Source organism: Aulonocara stuartgranti (assembly GCF_965226115.1).
Source record: "Aulonocara stuartgranti genome assembly, chromosome: 1".
In the NCBI taxonomy this organism is placed as follows: Eukaryota; Metazoa; Chordata; class Actinopteri; order Cichliformes; family Cichlidae; genus Aulonocara; species Aulonocara stuartgranti.
The window spans coordinates 1,900,001-1,927,516 of NC_138939.1; the positions used below are offsets into that span (position 1 = coordinate 1,900,001).

The 27,516-nt window shown below is 46.6% G+C and overlaps 1 protein-coding gene across 5 annotated transcripts in view; it reads left to right on the forward strand.

Annotated features, from left to right (window-relative positions):
* Window positions 1-27,516, forward strand: part of adamtsl3 (ADAMTS-like 3) — a 199,478-nt gene that overhangs the window by 21,436 nt on the left and 150,526 nt on the right. For 4 of the 5 annotated variants that reach the window (XM_082540083.1, XM_082540081.1, XM_082540085.1 and 1 more), the window contains one exon: window positions 4,396-4,509. In XM_082540083.1, coding sequence (XP_082396209.1) covers window positions 4,396-4,509 — 114 coding nt within the window. Of the gene's footprint in view, window positions 1-4,395; window positions 4,510-4,778; window positions 4,910-27,516 lie in introns of all 5 variants that reach the window. The other variant, XM_082540082.1, reaches the window with a different exon arrangement.

Genomic DNA, 27,516 nt, shown 5'->3' on the forward strand with positions numbered 1-27,516 from the left:
CCAGAGAGTCGGCCTCGCTGCACTCGCTCTCTGTCCATTTTAGAATTCACTTGAAGATTTTTCTGTGCTTTTTAAGGCTCTTAATGGTCCGAGTCATTCAGCTCTCGGTCTCTCGTGTCCTACGGCCCGAGGTCACGCCTCAAACAAAAAGGTGACAGATCCTTTGAAGTCGCTGCTCCACGGTTTGAATCAGTTACCGCTTGACATAAAAAGAGCGCCGTCCATTTCTGCTTTCAGGTCGAGGCTAAAAAACTCAGCTTTACTCTCTGGCTTTTCCAGCCCACTGATCTCTCAGCTGTCCCCTGCTCTGGGCTAACTTATTCCAATTCAGTTTCTGATGGCACAGATTTCTGCCCATACTATGTATTTGTATTTTTTTGTTTGTTTCTTTTATATGTCCAAAGTAAAACGTTGTAATCATCATCATCAGTTTGTTTCAAGAAGAATATTTGATGTTTTTAGTAGCAGGCGAGGGGCAGCCAATCAGAGGAAAGAAGGCCTTAAAGAGACAGAGGGTGAACTGTGGGGAACATCTCAGGTCCTTTTTAGAGAAACCTGATGAATATTTTATTATGAACAACACTTCCATGTTTTCTAAGCTCTCAATGATGGATGAGAACACACAGAGACATGAATGTTATCAGTTAGCAGTAAACGGTGCACGTGGCAGCTCCGTATATGATTAAAGTAACTCAAAGCAGCATAAAGAACCTGATCCAGCGAGGACAGGCTGATGTTGCTGGGATGATACATTTTTTTCCTTTTTTTTTTTTTTTTCTTTATTGAACTTTTAATTGCAAAGCAGGAAAACAGCAGTCACCAGCATATACATACACAGGACAAAGATGCATCTACATGTATAGCAGGACGTGGGAGGCAGAAAGAAAAAGCCAACAGCAATAGTAATAAACAATGAAAAAGGTTAACAATCGTCCCTTTGTTGCCAGGCTAAATCCCGTAAGCCCGATTTCAACCTCTGAGCAGAAGGAGTGTCCAGGTGGGCCAAAAAAGGGTCCCATATGCGATAGAAAAGGAAAGGTTTGTCCTTAAGTGCCGTAGAGAAGGCTTCCATTGGCATAATACATATCACAGACTGTAGCCACTGGTTGACAGATGGAGCCTTATCAGAAATCCACAGTACCATAATGCACTTTCGAGCGTAGTGCAGCAGTATGTGAAGGAGATCTTTACTGCGAAAGCCGGCAGGTAGCTCATCATTTAGTCCTAACAAGCAAGTCCTTGGACCCAGATGCAGTCGGCAATTAAATATAGTACATAGCTTATCTATGAGTGATCTCCAAAACTGTAGAATAACAGGGCAGCTCCACAGACAATGAAAAAAGGAACCAACAGCAGACTGACATTTGTTACAAAGATTAGGCAAAGCTGGAAACATCATGTGTCTCTTCTCGGGTGTAATATAAAGCCTATTTATAAGTTTAAACTGCCTTTCCCAAATAGAATTAGATGCCAAGGCTTTAAAAGGACGACAACACAACTCATCCCAAGCTTCAGCATCTATAGCGCCTACGTCTGATTCCCATTGGCCCTTGATTTTGTTAGAGTCATCCATTCTAAGATCAGACAGAATGTTATAAATCTTTTTAGTGATACATTTTAGTTGGGTAGTTTTTACCATGAGTGATTCTATAGGAGAAAGACCAAACCCTCCATTCAAATCCTTCAATTTAGAAGTAATATAGTGCTTTACCTGGAAGTACTTCAAAAAATCCTTATTGGTCAGACCAAACTTGCTTTTCAGTTGATTAAAAGTAAGAAGAGAGTTCTCATGAACAAGGGGATGATACATTTTTAAAGGACCTGACCTTGAAAACGTCTCAGAAGCTTAAGTATTTGAGGTCAGCCGCTGAAGCCGAACAGATTGCTCTTCCAACCCCCCCGAGCGTTGATTTCTGACCTGCTGCACGAGAGTTTCACTTCTGACTTTAACAAATAATCCATCCCACGCTGTGCAGCAGGCGATCCAGCGTGAACCGGCCGCCGCAGGGAGCTGCAAGTGTGACGGCTGTCCTGACACTCTCCTTCCACTGGTGTGTAAACTCAATTAGAGCAGCGGCCCTATGCCACGCTGCACGGCTACGAGTCAGTAACTCACAGCAGGACAGCTTGACTTTCTGTCAGTGTGTGTGTGTGTGGCCTAATATGGAGTCCTCGTTTGGGATGACAAATCACGCCACTTTCAGGGAGACAGTCGGGCCCACCGGTGTTGCTCATGCCGACCTTGATTGGAACAATAAATCAGAACCAACAGCTGTCATGTAATCTCTGGTACAGTCGCTAATCAGACACTGAAAGGGGAAAAAAGGGCAGCATTACGCTGACGTATCGACCGTGTTTCCGGGCGTCGCCGTCGCTGGATGAGGCTCGAGCCCTTTTAATGTGCTGCAGTATTTCTTTTGTTTTTTTGACACCAACCCCCCAAAAACTATTCAGACATCATTCTCACCTTCTGGAGATTTTTACCCCTCAGCTGTAAAAGGCTGACGCGTGTTCTCGCCACCCTGCCGGGCGGGCGTCGTCGTCACGGTGTGTTCGCGATAAGTCGAAAACGAGGCGACGTAGGAGCTTCAAATTGACACGCAGGTGTATCTGCTAAGTGGCTGTTCACGTGCAGCATGTCTTCAAGCTCGGTTTTTGAAAGGTCACAGGTTACCTGATGGGCGACAGCCTATCTCCAAACAGTCTGATTTCTGAACGCAGACACCGTCAGTCCGAGTCGGACGTTCGGTCAGGATCTGGTAAATTTACTGATTTTAATAATAGAACAAATTTGTTTGATTATGTAAAATGAAGAATATGTTAAAATAATTGGTTGCTTGGTTACAGAGGCTTTGTTTCTTGGTCTCCACGGCTTATTTCGATGACTTGATGGCGGCTGCTCAGCTGCAAATTTGCATGTGCATGTGCGATGTTTGAGTTTCTCTTCATTTAGATGCAGTTTTCTGTTTTGGTGCAGCGGTAAGTTTCCCCCTGATTTGTCAGTTAATCACCATATCATCACACAGCACGTTGACCTGATCCAGAGGCAAAGATGCAGCAGGCTGATCGCAGACTGACTCCGCCTTTTTGCTGTTTTGTTGTCGTCTTTGAAGATGGCGGCTGACGTGGTCATTTGGACAGTTTTTACTCTCAAACAGATTTACAGAAAACTGCATACATTGTTTTTCTATACAGAACCGTGTGCAAACATCTTTGGCCAAATTCTCCTCAACTGTGTTAATAAAGAGAACGTGGATTAGTGTGAAAGCGAGCGGAGAGGTTGGCGAGTGATGAAGGTGTGTCCTCGCCGGCTCCTCGGGGAAACGCACAGCGGTGGCTCTTATGCTGCGTCTGTCTCTTAAGTGGCTTTAAAAGCCTGCAGGAGACGCCACTCCCACTAATCTCAACGGTGGATCGTCTCGCTCTCGTACAGTTCGAGTGGCCTGGAAGCTCGCACTCTCACAGTCTCACTGCCCCCCCCCCCCCCCCGTCCTCTCCAGGGAGCTCTGTAAATGCCACACGCCAGTTATTTCCATCTGCTCTGTGTGCAGCACAGATTCCACCCCTGTTACACCGATTATCGCTCTCTCCTGCTCAGACTCTGGGTTATGCTTATCATTCAGGATCCAGCGTGAGACTTTCGCCTTTCATACGTCAAAGTAATGAAGAATATTGAAGCATAAAAGCAGGACTGATAAAGAGCGAGCAGAGAGCAGCAGGGAGATTAATTCACACCCATGAGGAGCAGATTGTATCTCAGGCTCAGATTTATGCCCCCAGTTAGAGAAGTCGGTCTCAGAGTGGTTGGAAATGTGTTCAGCGAGGTCGCTCACACGTGTTCCTGTGCACACAGGAAGCAAACAGTTTGAACGCATGCAAGAGTCAACATCACAACCTTAATGGGTGCTCAGATTTCTCACAGGAAAAACTCAAACTTCCTGTGCAACAAAGGTTTAAATATATTTCACCAAAACTGTGGACGGTCTGTTAGTGCAGTGACCTCACAGCAGCCATGTTATTGGTCACATGATGTCATTAAAAGGCTCCAACAGCACAAACACGGTGCAGAGGTCCAGCTCAGGGGAAGCTAGCAGACAGCTAGCAGCTACACCTGTGTCACCATCCACCTGTCAGTCAAAGAGGCCACGCCCCCAACTTTAAGCACTAACAATCTGAACAGTTTGTGTATCCGCCTGTAAACATGTTTATTTTTTTCTATGAACTTTAAACGTGGAGCCTCTGCTGGACACTGGAGGAACTGCAGATTTACACATTCACTGATATCCTCTTTCTGTGTGTGTGTGTGTGTGTGTGTGTGTGTCTGTGTGTGTGTGTGTCTGTGTCTGTGTCTGTGTGTGTGTGTGTGTGTGTGTCTGTGTGTGTGTGCGCTGTCAGTGCTCAGAGAGTCAGACTGCAGTGTTCCTGCCAGAGTTCGCGCTCTCACCTCAGGGCAGCTTCATGGAGGACGCCACAGAGGATCACTTCCTGACCTACAGATACGACGACCAGGTGAGTCACCCGCTCCTCTCTGCTGCGTGCTGCACACCGTGAACTGAGCCGCTGATCGTCAGTGAAGCTGACAGCGTTCAGGCTGTTCATGCATGCAGATGGGGTTTACAGCGCTTGTGTGTTTGTGTGCGTGTCATAGAGCCGGTCCGGCTGAAGCAATAAGATATTTCTTTCTGACAGTTTCTGGTGTTTCTAGTTGATGCTGGAGGTCAGCTGTAGTTTGCTTCTGACATGGATGGAATATGTTTCTGTTCTCCTACTTTGTGTAGATCATGCAGCGAGCTCTTCACAGTCCAGAGAAGCAAACACGTCAAAAAACAATAAAAAACCCACAGAGAGACCACTACACCAGCAACATCACAACAATGTCGTATCGCGAGTGCAGTTTTGTGAACTGCGGGTGAGTCCCGCCTCTAATGATGCGCTCCGATGTTGGCGAGTTCGTCACAGAGAGATTCGGCTCTAGAATGGAAGAGAGTAGAAGTTGGTGCAGCTTAGGATGAACTTCATTCCTCAAGAGACATGTAAACATGACTCCTGAGCGTGTTACGCCCGCGGGAACGGCGCTGAGCTGCGAGGGGATCGTGGGAGAAATGAGCAGAGCGGCCTCCTGATGCCAAAATCACTCAGATCTGTGTGTGTCGTGACATCACACATCCGTGATTTATTCTTCAGTTCTCTCGCTGTTTCCTGTGGCGCGTGTTGATTGTTGGGACGTATGAAACGTTAGTCACGTAGAGCAGCGGCTGCATGGCGGCACGACTTCAGCCCAACGCTCTCTTCTCCTCACGTCTGACGCCTGGTTTTACTTGGATGCTCTGTGGCTGCGAACGCCTCACACGATCGTGTGATTGGTCCCAGCTTCAGTGCGATCTTAACTCAGGCTTTCTGAATGAGCGTCTCTCTTTTAAGCACCCGGCATCAAAAACAGGAAGCTGCTGCAGCAGATCACAGGTTTCACTGCAGCCTCGCACCTCTGTGGGACAGAACTTACACCATGTCAGGGATACGTGTTCATGTATAAAACAGTTAAACTGATTAAGGCTGCGTGTGGGTGTGTTCAGTGTTGGCGTGAGAGCAGATGGCGTTACCCCAGTGGATCAGAAGCCACAGGCTGAGCGACAGGTGGACCGGAGGCTCCGTCTTCTTCGCCGTGGCGCTCCGCGTGTGCTAACCGATGCACGCCGCAGTTGTTACTCGTCAGCAGAGCACTGCAGGGAGCAGATCTGAGTGTCAGCAGTGTGTTTCCTGTGTTTTTCCCACCAGTTAATAATGCGCTGTCACGTTTTCCAGCTCGCCGTCTGTCCCGCGTTCACGTTCGTGTGGCTGACACATCAACCAGGTGAGGTCCCAGAGGGCATTCCCCACACATCCCCAAAACCAACAAAAAAGGAGCACGGTTTAATTTGAGTTTATCTAAAGACGCCATCTTTCAGTCGCCATGACGATCAGATGAAGCAGCGAATGCTTTCCAGTCCTCCTCCCGTCACAGATGGAGAAGATGGGAAGCAGTTTGAAGCGCGCGGCAGCGCTGCGATCGCCGAGCATCGTGGATTCATAACCTCGCTTAGGTTTGTTTGTAGCCTGAAAAGCGATTAAAGGTATCGATCGAACGATTGATTCACTCACTCGCTCATTTATTTATCCGAGTTACAGTGACTGATACAAACGATTTACTCTCTGCATTCGTCTTCCTGGACATGCATTCCAAAGTTTTAGTTGTTTCTATTTTACACCTGAGCTTGGTTTTCCGACTCGTGCTGTCTGTAGTTTTCCCGACTGTGTCTTTGAGGCGCATTTTTCCTGAGTGTCTGAGTGGAAAACATATATTGAACATGCTGCTGAGCTGAGCTGGAGAATCACTCGACCTTTGTTTCTTTGCTTTCTTGGGCGAATATTTTGGTTTTACCATAAACATTGTAAACTGAGCAGGTAACCTGTGTGATTCAAATCACATACCTGGTAATTAGTGCAAAGTAAAATCAAAGAAATGTCAGGTAACCACATTATTGGTCACATGATGTCGATAAAATGCTCCAATAGGCTCCAAACACGGTGCAGAGTTCCAGTTCAGGTGAAGCTAGCAGCCGCCTGTGTCACTATCCACCTGTCCGTCAAAGAGGCCACGCCCCTAATAATGCAAACTTTAAACCTTTAAACATCCTCCTGTGCAGCTGTTACGATTGTCTTTAAATCACCAGTTTTTGTGATTTTTGAGCAGCAAAAGTGTGTTTGTTTGTTTTTTTTCAGTCACAGCTGTCACTTTATATTTTTGTTGAACACTTACACACTTTAAACCCCCGATTCATATTATCCACTTACATCTGCACAGAGCTGACCTTTCCTGTGAAAAACACTCAGAAAAGCTTTCACGGCCGTCGGTACGGCTGCTGACGAAACCGAGTTTAAGCCTCGCATTTTAAAAGTGCTGGACGTAGGTGTTGGTGCTGCAAGAGGTTTCAGTCTAATGTTGCATTCCTGCAGAGTTGTGTGTGTGTGTGTGTGCGTGTATGTGCGTGTGTGTATGTGTGCGTGTATGTGCGTGTGTGTGTGTGTGCTTTGATGAGGAGCTAATTTTGCTGTTGTGGGGAAAAAACAACTTGTCATGGTGAATTGGATTAAAGGACTCAGGTGCGAGACTCCTTGCAGAATGACAGTGGATTTATTTACAGTGAAAAGGTGAGTTAACAGTTCGAGTCTATAATCCAAAAAGGGCAGTGCAGTGATACGGCGACCTCTCCTCACGGTGACAGTGCAGTAATAATCCACAACAACTCCTGGTGCCGGCTCCTCCTCCAATCCTTGAACCCTGGAGGCAGATGAGAAAAAACACACGCTCAATAACGAAAACGTCCTCTCCTTCACAAACCGGGTATGCTAATCATGACTACGCTACCCGGTTTAGTTCAACGTTCCAGCGTTGGTTGTGACTCAACCGCCCCGTTAAATAGGTCTGCGCTGGCAAGGTAATTCTGCACAGGTGCGATGATTCTAGCTTAGGACACTCCCCTCCGGTCAACTGCCGTTCCGTGCCACGGCTTCCGGAAGTACATGTTCCAGCAGAAAAACACATGCCCAGGATGGAGGAGAACACGACACAGTACACACAAACACCACAACAAATTGGCAAGACGATCAGTGAGGACCGTCTAGCCATGACAGTACCCCCCCATTAACGGGAGCCTCCCGGCGACCGACCAAATTTGTCAGGGTGCCGGCGGCGGAATTCCTTCACCATAGCATCATCCAGAATCGCAGACCGCGGCACCCAAGCACGCTCTTCCGGACCATACCCCTCCCAATCCACCAAAAACTGGAAGCCCCTACCGCGACGCCTGGCATCCATAATCCGCGTGATGGCATAAGCAGGAGCGCCGGCAACAACCCGGGCGGGCGGCGGGGGCCTGGAAGGCGGGCACAAAGGGCTGGTCCGGACCGGTTTCACCTGGGAAACATGAAACACATTATGAATCCTCATGTTGCGAGGAAGGGCCAAACGAACAGACACCGGATTCAACACAGCTTGGATCGAAAAGGGCCCAATAAAACGCGGGGCCAACTTCTTGGATTCAGTTCGTAAGGGAATATACCTGGAAGAGAGCCACACCTGCTGTCCAACACGATAGGCAGGGGCCGGAGTGCGGCGACGATCGGCCAACCTCTTATTCTGCGCCGTCGTCCTTAACAGAGCCGCCTTGGTGGCGCGCCACGCCCGCCTGCAGCGTCTCATATGATGCTGAACAGAGGGAACGGCCAGCTCACCTTCAGTGATGGCAAGTAATGGTGGCTGGTACCCCAGCGACGCTTCAAACGGAGACACACCAGTGGCTGCCGACGTGCTGGAATTGTGGGCGTACTCAATCCAAGCCAACTGGTCACTCCAGGTGGATTGGTTCGAGGAAACCACACAGCGTAACATGGTTTCCAACTCCTGATTCGCCCTCTCCGCCTGACCGTTCGTCTGAGGATGAAAACCTGAAGACAAACTCACACGGGCCCCTAGTCCTGAACAAAACGCCCTCCAGACCCGGGAAGTAAACTGGGGGCCCCGATCAGAAACAATGTCTTGTGGAATCCCATGTAACCGAAAAACATGCTCGGTAAGGAGCCGAGCCGTCTCTAAGGCAGTCGGGAGTTTGGGCAACGCCACAAAGTGCGCCGCCTTGGAAAAACGATCTACAACAGTTAGTATGGTCGTGTTACCTGATGACGACGGTAGACCAGTGACAAAATCCAAAGCAACATGCGACCAGGGGCGCTTGGGGACTGGCAGAGGGTGCAAGAGACCGGCCTGGGGGGCACTGGGGGTCTTATTGCGAGCGCAGGTAGGGCAGGCCGCAACGTAGTCCCGAACATCCCTGAGAAGAGAGGGCCACCAAAACAAACGTCGCAGGAAACTCACGGTGCGGTTCTTACCAGGGTGGCAGGAGAACTTTGCTGTATGGGCCCAGTGTATAACCTTGCCCCGGACCGTTGTGGGGACGAACAGTCGTCCGTCAGGGCCCGTCCCTGGGTCCGGCTCCTGTTGCTGGGCCTCTTTAACCATCCTCTCGATCTCCCATGTGATAGCTCCCACGATGCAAGTGGCGGGCAGAATGGGTCTCTGCTTCTCTCCGTCATCCGTGTGTGGTGCAAATTGGCGTGAGAGAGCATCGGGTTTCGTGTTGCGTGATCCTGGTCTGTAGGTTATAGTGATATTGAAACGTGTAAAGAACAGGGCCCACCTGGCTTGACGTGCGTTAAGACGCTTAGCTGCCTGGATATACGCCAAGTTCTTATGGTCCGTCCAAACCACAACGGGGTGTTCACTTCCCTCCAACCAGTGCCTCCATTCCTCCAGGGCCAGCTTGATGGCGAGGAGCTCCCGATCGCCCACGTCGTAATTCTGTTCCGCTTGGGTCAGCCGTCGAGAGAAGTAGGCACATGGATGCAGCTTGCCACCCACCCGCTGGGAGAGAACGGCCCCCACCCCCGAATCCGATGCGTCCACTTCCACCACAAATGGTCGGGTGAGGTCAGCCTGGATCAAAATGGGAGCAGAGGAAAACAGTTGTTTCAAACGAGCAAATGCCTGCTGCGCGGAACTAGACCATAGAAAGGGCAGTTTGGGAGAAGTGAGTGGTGTGAGGGGAGAAACCACCTGGCTAAAGTTCCTGATGAACCTCCTGTAAAAGTTGGCGAACCCAATAAACCTTTGCAGTTCTCGACGCGTCTTGGGTTCGGGCCACTCCACCACTGCCTTCACTTTAGCAGGATCGGCTCGTAGCCGCCCCTCCTCCACAATAAACCCCAAAAACGGCACAGACTGAACATGAAACTGGCATTTCTCACCCTTGACGAAAAGTCGATTTTCCAGCAGACGCTGCAGCACCAGTCGCACCTGTTTCACATGTTCGGCTCGAGTCTTAGAGAAGATGAGAATGTCGTCTAAATAGACAAACACAAAATGATTAATAAAGTCACGCAGCACATCATTAACCATTGCTTGGAAGACAGCGGGGGCGTTGGTGAGTCCGAATGGCATGACCAGATATTCGAAGTGCCCCAAATGGGTGTTAAACGCCGTCTTCCATTCATCCCCCTCACGAACACGAACCAGGTGGTATGCATTACGGAGATCGAGTTTGGAGAAGATAGTCGCCCCTTGGAGTAGTTCAAACGCTGAGACAAGAAGAGGGAGGGGATATCTGTTCTTGACGGTGATCTTGTTCAGGCCCCGAAAATCAATACAGGGGCGGAGAGACCTGTCCTTCTTCTGTACAAAGAAGAATCCAGCCCCCAAAGGGGATGTAGATGGGCGAATTAAGCCGGCAGCGAGAGAGTCTGTAATGTAGCGCTCCATCGTCTCACGTTCAGGCTTTGAGATGCTGTAAAGCCGGCTGGTGGGTAATGGGGCGCCAGGGTGCAGATCTATCCCGCAATCATAAGGGCGATGAGGCGGGAGAGACACTGCTAGGTCTTTGCTGAATACTTGAGCCAGGTCGTGGTACTCTGGAGGGACGGCTGAGAGATCGGGTGCCTTCACCTGAGCCGCCGGATTTAGGGGCACTAAACTGGGCACCACTGCACGTAAACAATGTTCATGGCACCACTCGCCTGTCACGCGTCCCTGAGCCCAGTCGATCTGCGGATTGTGCTGTTTGAGCCATGGGAACCCCAAGACCAATGGGGTGCCAGGGGCTTTAAACAGAAACAGGGAAACTCTCTCAACATGGTTACCAGAAAGAACTAAAGTCAGATCGACAGTGCAATGGGTTATTGCCGCTAACGGGCTGCCGTTAAGAGCTGAAACCTGAAGAGACTCCCGGAGAGGAACCGCGGGGAAGCCCAACTGCCTAGCGAGCGATTCATCCAAAATATTTTGTTCAGCTCCAGAGTCCACTAATGCACGGCACTGGTGAGTGTGAGATTGAAAAACCAACTTAGCAGAACAACTCAGATGGGGAGCAATGTTCATGGTCGCACCCGTCAGTACTCCCACGGCTACTGACGGGCCTGGTCGTTTCCCCGAGAGGGGCATGCGTCAGCAAAATGTCCCTTCTTTCCACATGCAAAACACTCACCCGTCTGGCGTCTCTTCCTCCAATCTGTGGAGCTCAACCGTGCTCCGCCTAACTGCATCGGCTGCTCCTCCTCTTCCGCTGACCGCGGGTCCGTCCCCTTCCACTCCAGGGCCGGTAATCCAGTCCGCCACCCAGCGCCTCCCGGTGTCCGCTTGCTGAACTCCCGAAGGTGATCGTCCAACTTAATACATAAATTAATCAATGCACTCAAGGTTTTAGGCAATTCTTTGGAAGCCAACTCACGCTTCAGTCCCTCGTTCAGACTGTTCAAGAAAGCTCCCCGGAGCGCCGTCTCCTCCCAACCAGTCTCCTCAGCAAGAATCCAGAAATCCACCGAAAAGTCAGCGACACTCCTCCGGCCCTGTTTCAAAACAAACATCCTATGTGCCGCACTGTCAGGGTTAGTTCCTTTATCAAAAACACTTCGAAATTTGCTCAAAAAATCAGTGTAGGAAATCTGAGGCTGGGAGTTTAGGACCGCTTGTGCCCACTGCAAGGCTCGACCTGTCAACAGCTCCACCATCAGGGTGATTTTAGAACAATCAGTGGCGTAAGCCTGAGGCTGCTGCCTAAACGTGAGGGCACACTGCATTAAAAAACCCCTACTCTTGTCCAAATCTCCGGAAAATTTTTCTGGGACTGGCAACAAATGTTCACGCCGTGGCGGAGGAGGGGAGGGGGGCAGTGGGCAAGCAGCAGCGACGTTGATCGGAGGTGGCACTGGTAAAGGCCCCCCAGCAGCTCCAGGTGGAGATAGCAACATACCTTTTAGCTCTGTCACAACCTGGATTAGCGCTGATTGCTCCTTGGAGAAATGTTGTAACATGTTCTCATGGCGTTCTAGTAGCGCCGCCTGGAGCGACAGCTCGCGCCGCCAAGGTGCCGAGTCCGCTGAGTCCACTTGGCTGGAACGTTCTGTCATGGTGAATTGGATTAAAGGACTCAGGTGCGAGACTCCTTGCAGAATGACAGTGGATTTATTTACAGTGAAAAGGTGAGTTAACAGTTCGAGTCTATAATCCAAAAAGGGCAGTGCAGTGATACGGCGACCTCTCCTCACGGTGACAGTGCAGTAATAATCCACAACAACTCCTGGTGCCGGCTCCTCCTCCAATCCTTGAACCCTGGAGGCAGATGAGAAAAAACACACGCTCAATAACGAAAACGTCCTCTCCTTCACAAACCGGGTATGCTAATCATGACTACGCTACCCGGTTTAGTTCAACGTTCCAGCGTTGGTTGTGACTCAACCGCCCCGTTAAATAGGTCTGCGCTGGCAAGGTAATTCTGCACAGGTGCGATGATTCTAGCTTAGGACACTCCCCTCCGGTCAACTGCCGTTCCGTGCCACGGCTTCCGGAAGTACATGTTCCAGCAGAAAAACACATGCCCAGGATGGAGGAGAACACGACACAGTACACACAAACACCACAACAAATTGGCAAGACGATCAGTGAGGACCGTCTAGCCATGACACAACTTGAAAAATGTAAATTGTTCTGAGAGGTTTTCTCTACTTTTTACACCATTGGACTTAAGCCTGAGCATGACGTGTCTCTCTCTCACACACACACACACACACACACACGCAATGACCCAATTCTTCTTCTTATAACTTCTGCAATATGCAGATTTCTTTCCCCCGTTTGATTCAGTGACGCAGCGCGGTGAAGGAAAGCGATCCATCTGGCTCTGGAGTGCGGTTAATAAGGACATCTCTGTGCACGGCTTTGGACACAACCACATAAATCTTGTTAAGAACTTGAGAGCACACTGTGTTTTGAAAGCCTTGCAGCTGACAAATATCATACAAATCGTCCCTAATGAAACACAGGAACCTTGTTTGGAGTGATTTGACTTGGATGAGCTGTCTGGAGCTCTCCGGCCGTCTCAGGGTTGCTGTTGTTGCACCGCCGTGTGCCAGAGACTCACAAAGGCTGAGGATGGCATTGTGTTGCTGTAAGGACATTTGTGACTCTAGTGTACGGTGGTGTGTATCGCTGGTGTTTCTGTAGGTCTGTTACATGTAGAAAGGAGTGAAATCCCTTCTATCAAAGACTTTTCTGCAGAGCTCTGTGATTCGCCTCCAAGTGCGCGTTGGTGTCGAGCTGAAATGGAATCGGGCACCAACAGGAGACCTTCAGAGAACACCTCCCAGCTTCAGTGCATTTGAGAATGAGTGTAACTTGTGGCCTTTAAAGACTTCTGTGCATCTGTGTATCCAGAAAAGTAAAACACTGCAAGTTTCCATTCTGAAGAGGAAAGCTGTACCACAGCCGCACAAATACAAGCTGGGACAAGTTACCGACATATGTCGCTTATATTAGTTATTTGGCGAAATATCTCAAATTACTGATGACTAAAAATGTAAAAAGTAAGGAAGAGGTGGGAGAAACACTCTTCATCCATGCTATCAGTGCTGATGTTGCATAGTTTGTCCACCAGATGGCGCTCTGTAACATCTCTGTTTGGCAATACGTGTCTGAAAACGGTATTCATTTTGCTGACCAATACTTTTTGTGATAGCTTTCGTCACCGACCTTTGTTTCTCACCAAAATACGATGTTTTTACTTTGGTCAACCAATAAAAATGAGATGAAAATATTGTGGAGAGATGAGATCCAATCAAAACTAATAAAGTTGTGCAGAAAGGCGGGACCAGTCCAGCTAGCTCCCAGTTTCTCATGAAAATGTGACAAAATGCTTAAAGAGAAGAGAAAAGCAGACACATGAACACATTTCATGTGACGTCGAGGAAAATAAGACGCTGAGGAGGAACTCTCACTGTAACGACAGACTTTCTCTTTATTTAGTCTCTACAACCTGATTCTGTTTAGTCGACTGAAACTAAAATAATTTATTATAAATTACGACTAAAATCGAATTATTATTTGCTGTTAACTGAACACTGACTGGAAACAGAGTCGAGTAGACGAGCGACCCGCGACTTGTTATGACAATAACACAAGATTAATATTCAAATGCAGTTTAAAAATATATCATCAGGACTCAATCAGAACTCCACATAACAAATGTTTGGAAACCGGTTTATGTTTGTACTGAATATCAGTCTCTACTCAACATGTGAACAAATGAATGTGCAGGAAGTTTTGAACTGTTAAAATTCAGATCTGAATAAATAAAAGTTACTTTTTTAGCTGCATGTTTCTGCAAAGAAAAGACAGAAAATTCTCCAAATATCAGTCAGAACTGTCAAAGCTGGAAGCAGGTAAACACTGAAGAGTAAATCATGTCTGCATGTGAGTCGGCAGGGAAAATATTAAGTAAAAGAAGCTGAAAATAAATATTTTAAAAGAGCACACAATGCTCAAGAGCCGGTGTGTGTTATGTTCCAGACATTTCTGTTACCAACTGAGACTCAAAAGGTGCAAATTGGTGCATAAAAATTCCCCGAATGCAGAAAATGAAGTGTCTGATGCTCAAACTGAGCGTGATATGTTCCCAACAGAGACGTCCTGCTGGAATCTCTGCCGCTGCAGATTCATTCTCATATTCCGGGTCAGCTTCAGCCTCCAATCAGGGTGAGAAATTATCTTCAGCGGTGGGAGAGAGACGACCTGAAACAGCTTGTTTCAGGCGAGGGGCTGTGCAAAGAGAAGTAAGGATTATTATTCAATTCAGTTTTATTTAAACAAATCACAACAACAGTCGCATCAAAGTGCTTTATATTGTAAGGTCGACCCTACAGTAACACATACAGAGAAAACCCAACAATCATATGACCCCCTATGAGCAGCACTTTGGCGACAGTGGGAAGGAAAAACTCCCTTTTAACAGGAAGAAACCTGCAGCAGAACCAGGCTCAGGGAGGGGCGGGGCCATCTGAGAAGAGGAAGACGGGATGAAACAGATTATTATGAACTGGGAATCATGCAAAGCTACTCTGGTAGAATCCCAGAATGACGCTCACATGGAAGCGCTGGTAGACAGAAACGTCATGCAGATGTTGTCATCGCGACCTGATTAACCGCACGCTCACGGCAGCAGCAGGTGGAGGTGTGATCTCCGCCCTGAGCTGTGCTTCCAAACTGGCCGCCTGCTCCTGCCTCTGCTTCACCAGTGGGACGTGAAAGACGGCGCTAATGTGCGGGCGGGGTCCGTGCTGGAGGCGCAGCTCAAACATCACGATCTGCACTTCTTCTCCTTGTGAGTGTGAAAGTGTAGATTCACCTTCAGATGCATCGATCGGTTGCTGAGGAATATTTTTCTTGTCAGGTTTATTTTTTCTGTTTTAAAGTCAGACTGTAAGTGCAGCGAGTGCTCATCGTTCACACTCCAGAAAAACAGCCACACAAACACAAAGTCATTCCAGCTGTTTTCATTCGACTGGAATCATTAAGAGACTTTATGAAGTTTTTATACATTTGATGCTCTTGCCTCATGGCTGATATTGTCCTGTTAGTTTGATATTCAGCGGAGCATCTTTGAACGGATCGGCGTTCCTCTGACAGAAAAATAAAAAGCTTGACATTTGCACATCCAATCAGGATCCAATCATAATCAGAAACTTTATTAATACCTGCTGATAAGATGGGATGATTATTCACATGCAGCCATGAATGGGCTGTAAGGTATGAAAGTGGCAGCACAGGTTGATAAATGTCGGGGTGTCTTTTCCTGATGCTGTTCCAGTGGCCTGTGTTCAAATGAAACATGGCCAGTTTCTAATAATGAGGTCAGCATATGTGCGAGTAATCCCAGTGAGCCAGAGGCTGCAGTCTAAACACTCTGCATGAGGTCACAGAGAGGGGACCTTTTGTTTGTGAGGAGCGGCCAATGAGAGGACAGTTGTCTGAAAGTAGGAGGAGCTAAAATGGCTAGTTTCAGATGGAGGGGCTGCAGCAAGGCCCGGTGTAAGATAAATTATTTTGAACTGCAGAATGTTTTAGAAAATCCTGCGATTACACAGAGTGTGTGTGTGCGTGTGTGTGTCTGTCTGTGTGCGTGTTCACTGGCGGTTGTTTGCTGTAAATCTGTAAATGTAATGCGAATGTTCCTGGATCTCCTTATCGCCCACCCTGGCGAAGCAGCCTCTCACGCTGAGTCATATTAAAAAGCGAGCCAGCGAGAACACCAAATTAAATTGCATTCTGTGTCTCTGCTGTCACAGAAGGAGTTGACTCAGAGCTGGCTGCATCTCTCTGGGCTCGCGTTCATCATTCCTTTAGGTAAGATTGGCCCCAGCTTTTATAAACGCGCTGTCAACGCTCGGCGTGTAGGAAAGCCCGGAGACGTTGACATGTCGGACTCTCAGCTGCGACGCCGGCTCGTGCCTGTCGTCCGACACGGGCCCGAACCAAGAAAGGAGAAACGACGCAGGTTGGACGAATGACAGCCGGACAGAGAAGCAACAGTTTCAGCCTCTTTCTCTCTCTGCGGCCGACTTATCCTGCTGCTGCTTCATCGGCGTCTCTTTTATATTCGCTGCACTATTCTTATCTGGCTCCGCCTCTTTTAACGCCATCTCCTGTTGCAGGAGGCAAAATATCAAAGAGCAACAGTGTCTTAACTCGTGTTTTATTGTGCCGCCTTGATGCATTAGCAGGAGTACGCGGGAATGAAAAAACAGTCTGTTGTGGGAGCAGCGTTCAGTCATTATGCTTTACCTGCAGTGGAGGGCGTGAGACGCTCGCTGACTAATAATGCTATCATTTCCCTCAGGTCTCTCTACAATGCAGCCCCGCTGCCTCGTGCACACATAAATCTGCAGTTATACAAGCCCCCGGCTCGGCTGCATTTCAATGTAGGCGTTCGCTTCTGTGCCGCCTGCTGAAATGGATTTGAAAAGATGGATGAAGGTGAGCTGAAGATCAATGGCGGCCTGTGAGAAGCCCAGAGACGAAAGTGGAGCAGGTCTGAGGTGTGCTGGACTGGAACCCAACCATCAACACGGTCCATGACGAAGCTGAGCTCCGTTGCTCGTTCCGTGTCAGGTTTCAACTTTAACTTCAGTGGCAGTGCACACCGACGGCTTTCTGGGCAACGTAGCAGCTCTGAAAGCAACAGGTGACACGTTCTCACCTTCTACTGTTTCACAGGACTGCTTCGCTGCACATCCAGCACACCCGCAGCAACGTTAGCCGCCATTTAGAGTCACGTTTGTGTCCACCTGATGAGTGGACGTCCCATAATTCCTCTCCTCTTACCTCTTAACCTGCTGCTCATCCTCCAGTCTTATATTGTTCGTGGGATTTCTCACACCAAAGGCTAACAGAGAACTTTGAAAGTTCCGACTTGGCGAGAGACAGACAGTAAAGATGCGTTGAGCGTGCCAGCGCATCAGTGACGATTACACCGGCACACCAGCATCAGTTTAGTGAAAGCTGTGGTGTGTTTGCAGCCTCTCTGCTTCAGGATTTCAGAGTCTTTAAGTTAATCATAGAAATTGACTCAGGTTTGATTTACACGTGCTAAATAATTACAGAGCTAAATATGTTTGCTGCTGGTGTTAATTTATTTTCAGTGTCAGGCGAAGATGCTATCAGAGCGAGAGCTGCGCGTCTCTCAGAGAAGCTCAGCCTCGTATATTTCTGGCTTCCCGAACGGGACGGGCGGGGGGTGGGGTGGGGGGTGGATAGTTGCCATGGCACAGACAAACATGGCTGTAATACGTCCGTGTAACTTCGCTGTAATGTGTGAATGTGTTACAGCCAAGTTACTTTTTACTTAGCTGAAGGGTTTGTTGCATCTCAGGGTTTTAGGTCTACGATACAAAGTGTGGACAGCACAAAACCATCTCACACACACACACACACACACACACACACACACACACACACACACACACACACAGACAGACAGACAGACAGACACACACACACACAGACAGACAGACACAGACAGACAGACAGACAGACACACACACACACACACAGACAGACACACACACACACACACACAGACACACACACACACACACACAGACACACACACACACACACACACACACACAGACACACACACAGACACAGACACAGACACACACAGACACACACACACACACACACACACAGACACACACACACACACACACACAGACACACACACACACACACACACAGACACACACACAGACACAGACACAGACACACACAGACACACACACACACACACACACACACACACAGACACACACACACACACACACACACAGACACACACACACACACACACAGACACACACACACACACACAGACACACACACACACAGACACACACACACACACACACACACACACACAGACACACACACACACACAGCAGTACTTCTCTCTGATATCAGACTTTAGACAGAAGATGATTAATTTTGTGTAACAACAGCCGTTAACGTGACTCAGGCTCTCTGACTGCTGCCCACAGATGTCTGTGAGTCACTTTCTTTTCTTTCAGTAACATCTGAATCGCTCCGGCTCAATTAATAATCTTTGGTTTTCTTCTACAAATCCTACAGTTGAGCTTTTATACACAGCTTTTCTCTGTGTCCAGCCTTCAGCAGCCCACACCGTCTCCACCAGCGTCTGTCAGCGCTTCATCTTTACATCCCAACTTGTTGATTCTGTTTCATCTCCTGGATCTGAACGTTTGTTTTTCCTTTTGTTTTTTCGTGCTCACGCTCTGTTATTTCTCCTAGAGGATCACCGACTTCCCTCTCAGGTCTGCTTGTTTGTGCTGCTGTTGGTCAATTATTAAAGTGAACTTGCTGCATCTTTGAGATCATTGTTAGCAAATCAAAGTAAAACTTTTCACTCCCATCGCTTCATTCTATTTTTTTTACACTCCCTCATGTCCATTTGAAGGGTTTCAGGAATCTGCCTCCACACGTTTGTGACATGATATTGATCTGTTTATTGTTCCTTCTATTGAGAGATGATATCTCTGCAGATTTTAAATTCATCAGTGAGAGAAAAGTTGCTGGAAATGCACCGGTGGGATCGATGTGCTGAACCGGCCAGTCAGAGGCTCTGCATCAACCTGACGTGTAGTTTCTGGGCTGGTGCATGTCAGGTTACACCATACGTGGTGGTGTTACTGTGGTGTTACAGCTCCTCTTTGGTAAAAAAGTGACTCTCTGATGTCCTCCTGTTCCTTTGACAGCCTCGCTTTCATCAAAGCGGGTCCTCAGGAGGCTGTTTGGGCTGTTTCTGTATGTGCCCGTCCATTAATACGACTTCATGCAGCTCAGACTTGTGCTGTGTTGAAGCTGGAGAGATTTGAAGACAACAGATCTGCAGATGGAGATGTACGTCAGGCCGCCGACCGTGTGGCGTCTTGAATCGGATCTTTGAAGAGCAGAACTGGAGTCATTACACTCATTAAAGTTCACATCAGATAATCCTAAACTAACATCTTAGAGGGTCAGAAACATCATCTGTGAATTTATGGATTACTGATTACAGTAAGTGTTTTTTTTGGAGTCGGGGGTGGGGGTTTACAAGGACGCTCTGTAGAGTAAGAACACATTAGCAACACAAGAAGAGCCTCTTATGAGAACTGCTTTCTTTTTTTAAAAACTGCAAATAAAATATGACACCTGGGTCGGGTGGAGTGTCCACAGTGACAGACCAGCTGTGAGTGGATGTCCTGAAAGCGGCTTTCTAATGGTACTTAAAAGGAAAACTGTGGTTGTGGCCTAATGGCTTTCAGCTCCAGTGCTTATTTTGACACATTTTGGAAATGAAAAACCCTGCAGCCACACTGTGGTCTGTGGTGTGTGTGTGTGTTTCCCCTCGTCGCTGTGGGTTGCTCGTAAATGCAGCTTGCTGGTCGACGTATTGATTTATCATGATGAGATTATAACTGTGCACACACTGGAGTGCTGGTCCAGTGAAGTGTCAGTGCAGAGCGTCTCTTTGAGTTCTGTGGAGATGTGAGTGACGGATCCTCTGTGAGCTCGCCGTACGGTTCGATGCTGCAGAGCGTGGCCGGTTATGGATCAGTTCTCCACACTGTTTAAGAACATACATTGTGATGACACGAAACTTACTGTGCACGCACATCTGATTGTCTGCAGAGGACAAACGTTTAACTGACACATCCTTGACGGCAGCTAAGCCTTGAGCGTTGTTTTCAGTGGCTTCATTATTCGGTCAGCTCGGCGCTCAGGCAAACCAGATATTTTACCCATAATCTCATTCAGTCCTTCAGTTGGAAATTTGAAGTCTCATAAGTAGACAGGTGAAACGCCCCCGAGCTAAATATTGATTTAAAAGAAAAATAAATGTTAATATGGGCGAGACAGTGGCCAGTGTTAGGTGTAGATGATGATGGAAGTGTATGTGTGCGTGCTGCTGTACAGCCTACGCACGGAGAAAATAAAGCAGCTTATTATAGCTTTAGCAGTGCAGAGGCTCGTCGCTGATGAAAGGGGAGCGACGAGGTCCAGCTAACAGCTGTGACCGACAGTTTTATTTAGAAAGCACCAAATCACAGCAACAGTCATCTCACGGTGCTTCATATCATAATTTTATAGCCCCAGAACAATACAGAGAAAACCCCAACACGAGCAAGCAGTTGGCAGCAGTGGGAAGGAAAAACTCCCTCCTAACAGGAAGAAACTGCACTGCTGGATAACAAGATGCCCGAGTGAGCAAAGGAGGGGATCTACATAAGTGGGTGTTTCATAAAGGCATAAATACCTATAGGAACCTAAATCAGGTGACCAACAATGTCTCCCTCCACTCACTCCCAACTGCCTGACCCTCCCTGATCCAGGTTCTGCCCAAGATTTCTTCCTCAGAAGCAAAGCTGTCAGTTTACTGGTCGATCGATGTTCCTGTCCTCATCCATGAGCTTTGGGTAGTGACTGAAAGAATAAGGCTGCGGATTCAGTCGGGTCGCTGGGCTCTACAGGGCTCAGAGTTCAGTCACTGATACTCCACATTGAGAGGAGGCAGTTGAGATGCTTTGGGTATCTGACTATGATGCTTCCTGGACAGCTCCTGGGTGAGGTATTCTGGAGATGTCCTACTGGGAAGAAGACCCCACAGTGGGTCATGTGACAAGAGTGTCACATGACTCAGCTTGTGCTCAGTCTGTGGACTGACCTACCAGAAGCCTTGAAAGGTCAGACCTCTGCTTGGTCCACTTTCAGCCCAGGTACAGACACACATGAGGACTGGGAGGAGGTCTTTGGAGACATGCTGCTCTGCACGACTGCTCTGAGTCCTCCAAGGTCTTTATCTCATGTCAGATGTCGAGGAAATGGATAAACTGCCAGCTGTTTGAACAGCTACGCTAAGTCTTACAGCAAACTGCACTGTTCACTTCAGAGCAGTTTGCTAATATGTCTTCAAACAGACGCCATCGTAAGAATTGTTCAGTATTACACAGTCGACATCGTAGCACTTACATCCAAACCCTCCGTGTGAGGCGTTCGATCGCTGTGAAGACAGGAAGCTGCTCACAGTCACAGCCGCTGTTTTGTCAAGGAAAAGCTTCAGCAAGTCACTTTCTCTGAAACAGCAAAGTGCTGTCGTGCATTCATTAAACAAATGAGAGCACAGTGTTAATTAGTGCACTTTAGAAGTGCTCAATGAAAGTTTTCAGATGCAGATATTTTTGGCTTCTGCCTCTAAATGCCATCTGAAAAGGTCCACGTTCAGTTAACACGGATAATAAATGTGAATACTATGTTGAAGTGAAATGAATTACACGCAGGACCTCCGGTTATTTTGCAGACCTCGTCCCTGTTTAGCATCCTTCACTTTCATCCCTGCTGCTTTGGACTGCATACAAAGAGCTCACATCCAGACCTTTCCTCGTGTGGGTCACGCACGGAGGGACCGTGTAAAGGAAGAAGAAGTTGGGAATTTCTAAACAATGCTTTTGTTGAATGCTTGACATATTTACAGAATAACATTCAGTTCAGTTTTATTTACACAGCACCAAATCACAACAACAGTGTCCTCAAATTGCTTTATACTGTAAGGTCGACCCTACAATAACACATACAGAGAAAAACCCAACTATCATATGACCCCCTATGAACAAGTACTTTGGCAACAGTGGGAAGGAAAAACTTCCTTTTAACAGGAAGAAACCTCCAGCAGAACCAGGTTCAGGGAGGGGCGGGGCCATCTGCTGTGATTGGTTGGGGTGAGAGAAGAAAAACAGGATAAAACGTTTCCAGCTTTATTGTTTCGTTTCAAATCCTGGAAAGCTGTCGTCATTTTTTCTACCTCAGCCTTTCCACCTGAGAGGATTTCAGTCATGGCAGCCATTCAGCTTCATGTATTCAGTGGCTGAGATCCTTCAGGGTGAACAGGACACTCCTAAGGACATTTTACGACACCGTGGTGGCGTCTGCTATTTTCTATGCTGTGTCTGCTGGAGTGGTGGACTGGCAGAGAGGGACGGGGGGAAACTTAACAAACTGGTCAGGAGGGCCAGCTCTGTCCTGGACTGTCCGCTGAAGTCCATCGAGCAGGTTGGGGAGGATGTTGTCTAAGCTAACATCCATCCTGGACGTCACCTCCCACCCCTGCATGAGCCTGTACGAGCACTGAGCAGCTCGTTCAGCAGTGGACTTTTACACCCACAGTGTAGGACGGAGCGCTACCGCAGGTCGTTCTTACAGCAGCTGTCAGACTCTGTAATGCAGCTTAACATCCTTTGGTCATCTTACGCACCAGCTTGTTTGTTTGCTGTACATTTTATACATATCTTTGTACAATTTTTCTATACATATTCTGCACATTGTTACCTGTATATACAAACTTCAGTTGCTTATGTTTATAGGACCACCCTGTGTTTTCCTTTTATATTTTATTTTCCCGTGCTGTAAGAGCTCTGTAGCACCGAAATTTCTCATCCGTGGGATAATAAAGGTTTATTCTATTCTATTCTATTCTATTCTATTCTACGTAGTATGTACAAGTGATACGACATGTTCCACTTGCTATAATACTCTTTATAATGTTATAATATATGAGCATTGTCCCCAGAGGTGAGAGGTGATGAAGTACAAATACTTACTGTACTTAAGTAGAATTTTCAGGTATATATATTTCTGACTACTTTTTACTTCTGCTCCCCACGTTTTAAAAGACATATCTGTTTAAATAAATACCTGCTGAATCCCAGCCAACAGGTATTTATTTATCGCTGCTTGTCTCCTACATAAGAGATTCAAACTAAGTACATTCATTATTTGTATTCTCATGTGCTGATATTATTTTATTCTTATATTGATTTAGCACAAGGTTCAGTTCCCTTTGTACAAACGCAGTGAGTAGAATCGTCCTTCAGCTTTTTACTTTCGTACTTTGAGTACATTTCAGAGCCTGTACTTTATTACTTTTGCTTGAGTAAAAAAGTTGCTTCAGTACTTTTACTGGAGTATTTCTTAACACAGGTATCTGTACTTCTGCTTCAGTAAAGAACGTTGGAGATCTCCAAATCATATTTAACGTGGTGCTCATAGAGCGATGGGTGATGGAGCGTGTCCGGATTAGTGGACGGACATCAGTCCAACAGGTCCTACTGGATTAAGTCGTATCATTTACCTGCTGCTTTAATCCTTTTAAACATTTTCATGGTTGCATTTAAAAAAACCTGATTTACACCTGAATGCAGACAGAAGTCTTCAGTAGCATGATGTTCTCCCCTGTGGGTTCAATGAACATTTAAATGTGTCTCTGTTCTCGTGCTGATGTGAAAGAGTTAGGAGCTCCGCTGATACGTATTTCTGCACCTCGTTAACTTTCATCCGTCTTGTGTTTGTCTAAAGTTTCTACGTTTTCTAGCATCGGCTCTGGTGCGTTGCTCCTCAGCAGACTGCTGGACCCTCATGCATCATTCATTCATTGCTGCACTTCTTCAATCTGCAAACAACGAAAAGCTGTGCTGTCACATTGTGACTGAATCATCCACCACAGCCTGATAGTCATCCTTCTGCTGTTCTGTCGGCCTGTTTCATTCCTCTGAGCCGCCGTAATCTCCGGAGCTCTCTGTACCCGTTTCCCGGTCCTAGCTCTTCATTATGCTGGCAGGTAGTGTGGATTTCAGGGCCATTAGCTATGCGCTGTATGCCTTTTCCTAATCCTGCAGAAGAGATGCTCTAATGGCTGAAATTAGTAACGTGACACGTACAGAAGGGCACACATTAGCTCTGTGTGTGTTATTTCCTGAATCCCACAGGAAGTATTCACAAAGCAGGTAGTGTATGGACTGAGAGGCGTGCCAGCGAACAGCAGAGCCGCTCTGCTGCTGGAGCTTTCACTCCACCTTAAGCTGGAGATGCAGGAGAGCGTTTCAGCCCACGTGTTTCTGGAGTACTCGTGAAACTGCACTCCATGTTTCGTAGTTGTAGTTGAAATATCTAAATGTATTTAATAAACCTGCAGTACTGACTAGAGATGGCACGATACCACTTTTTTATGTCCGATACCGATACCGATATCATAAATTTGGATATCTGCCGATACCGATATGGTGTTTTTTAATCAACAAAACTGTTTTTTAAATATCTTGCTGCATTTTGTATAAGTTCATACTCAAGTTTAAAACAACAACTACACTAAAGCTATTCTGTTATACCTGTATGCAAAAAAAAATATTTCATAGTTCAGCAATACTGATCAATCTAATAAACTTAAACCTACACCATCCTCCCTATTCTGGTATTTTAAAGAGTACTTAGCGTAAATATTAAGCAACCTAACTAATAGGGTTCCAACTCCCAGCAACAACAAAAATAAATAAATAAAAAATAGGGAACCACCCCTCACGCTCCACCTCATGATGCTTAATCGACGTAATCAACCTTAATTTGATGCAGTGTGGAAAAAAAATGCACAGAAATCAATTATTTTTCAAGAAATATTAAATAGATTCAACATCTTTCTTCAACAAAATTGCAGACTGCACAGATGGTACCTTCCCAAAGGAAAAAGTACTATAGCTTACTAGGGTATATATATTAGACTTAATAGTTACTATATACAGTAATTGACTTCTATTCATTTTGCATCAAATTAAAACTTTGGGTGTCAGATAATTATTTATTAAAAGCTAGACATTTTAAATGAGAATAAGAAAGAAAAGTATGTCTTTGTGCCCCCTTTTCCCTGTTAATGCCCTATCGGCCCCCCTGGCTAAACTTTGCTAGATCCGCCCCTGCACAGTTACCAGCGTCAGCTACGTAGAAAAAGATCCTGGTGTAGAAAGAAATATTAAATACATTCTAACAATAGCTGATCAAGCTTAAACGTGCTGCTGTTGTTCAGCCGCTGGTTTCCTCTTTCTGGTGCAAAGTGGGCCAAAAACAAACCAGAGACACGGACTCGCAACAGAAAAGCCGATCAGCTGATCATTAAGCAGTTTCATGATTGAAGTAGCAGCAGGAGAGGCAGTCGCTCCATATATCGTTTGTTAAGCTTAACGCAGGAATGCTTTACAAACATTCAGAGATGGACTTACACACTGGCTTTACTTCTCTCGGGATAACTTTGTCGGAGATGAAATGCCGGGTTGCTAGCGAAGCTCCAAATGCTATCCAGACCACCGACAGGTCCCGCATGCCACAGCCGCTCTATCACGTGATGCATACTGCTCCGACGTGCTAACCTGAGGTGAGTTACGGTGTGTTGCAAGTTTTGTGAGGTGCTTTCGTGATATTTAATGGATCGGATTACATTTTTTATTTTTCTCCGATATCCGATCCAGTAATTTAGGTCAGTATCGGACCGATACCGATACGTAATATCGGATCGGTCCATCTCTAGTACTGACGACTAAAGCAAAGTCAATAAAAAAATCTATAGTTTAAAGTTTCTATATCTATAGAATAGTTCACCACACAAAGCTGTGCTGCAGCTTTACGGAGATATCTACATAACTGTGAGTCAAATACAGTGTTGTTGTTGTATCTGTTATGATTTCCCAAAGCTTACCTCTGACCCATAATATTTCATAATAATCAGAAACTAACAATAAATATACAAAAAACACACAAACTGAACTGAAAACAAAAACTATGAAATCAAGTCTTCATGCATACTCAATCATCCAGGGAAGTAAAGTGTCCAGAGTTCCTCATTAAAACAGGATACAGGGCGGGCCCACAGCTGGGGGTTTACAGTTACTGTAGACTGTATATAAAAGACAGCGGTGGCTGCTGCTATGTTAGCTGCTAATGCTAGCTAGCTCAGTTATGCTAATAGCGCTCAGTCGTTCTCAGATGTTCCCCTGTCACTACCCGATCCGTACCGGAAACCCGATCGGTACCCTGCATGCGCAAATCTTACGTCACTTCCTCTCTTTGCCAACATTGCGACATTCAATATATTTGAATGGTACGGTTAGTGCCCAGTTAGCTCCTAGCATTTCTCAACAGCTCTGCCTCCTTTTCGACTGCCCGGGACATTTAAACAATGGATAATCCGTATACAAAGAAATTCATGCTTTTCTCCTCAACAGAGAGCGTCTCCCGATTGAGCAACAGCGCCGTAAAATAAGAAGAATGGCGCCTAATTACAGAGTTAATAATGCAGACTTTGTAATATCTCACGTGTAGATTCATCAGCCAGATGAAGTGTTTACTGACAATTGACAGTGATAGCGCACATCATCATCACTATTCCAACAATCCTCTCCTCACAGACAAGCATAAACACACTCGACTATCGCGAAATCAAATTTAACACACGTTTGTAATGACGATAATTCAGTTTATAATAGGGTTTATTCGCTCGGTCAGCAGGTGGCGGTATCCTCGTACACTGGGGAGTAAACTGCCATTAAACGAACAGAAGAAGAAAAAAAAACATCTGCACATGCGCGGTACGGATCGGGTAGACCCGATTTGTACGGTCAGACTTTACACATGCGCAGTAAGGATCGGAGAGTCCTGATCCGTAACTTTCTTTTTATTTTTCGTTTTTGTCTACATTGTACTGAAATGCTTCATTATTGCAAACATTTTAAGATATACTTGTTATTCTTAACATCTTAACAGATACTCTGACCCGTAACTATCGTAAAACGCTACGACCGGAAGTAGAAACCTTTCGCGCATGCGGGGTACCGATCGGGTTTCCGGTACGGATCGGGTAGTGACATCCCCTAAAGTGTCGATCTGACTGCTTCATTGATAGCATTGATAGCATTGTTAGCATTGATAGCATTGTTAGCATTGATACCATTGTTAGCATTGATAGCATTGATAGCAAAGGCAGATACTGGATTGACAAACTTTGAGGGATGTAAGTGAGGTTTGTTAGGCTGTGGTGCTGCTCAGCTTTTGGCTGACTTCATGTATTTTTTCCAGAATGAATTTGAATCCAGCTTTCCTGAACCTCCTGCTGTGTGTGTTTTTGAGAGTTGGTGGTTTGTCTGCTTAGAAACCCTAAAAAACTAAAAAGCTGCTGCCGTTATGAATAATCCATCACGGTAAAATAGCTCATTTCACTGCTGTGCTTTTAC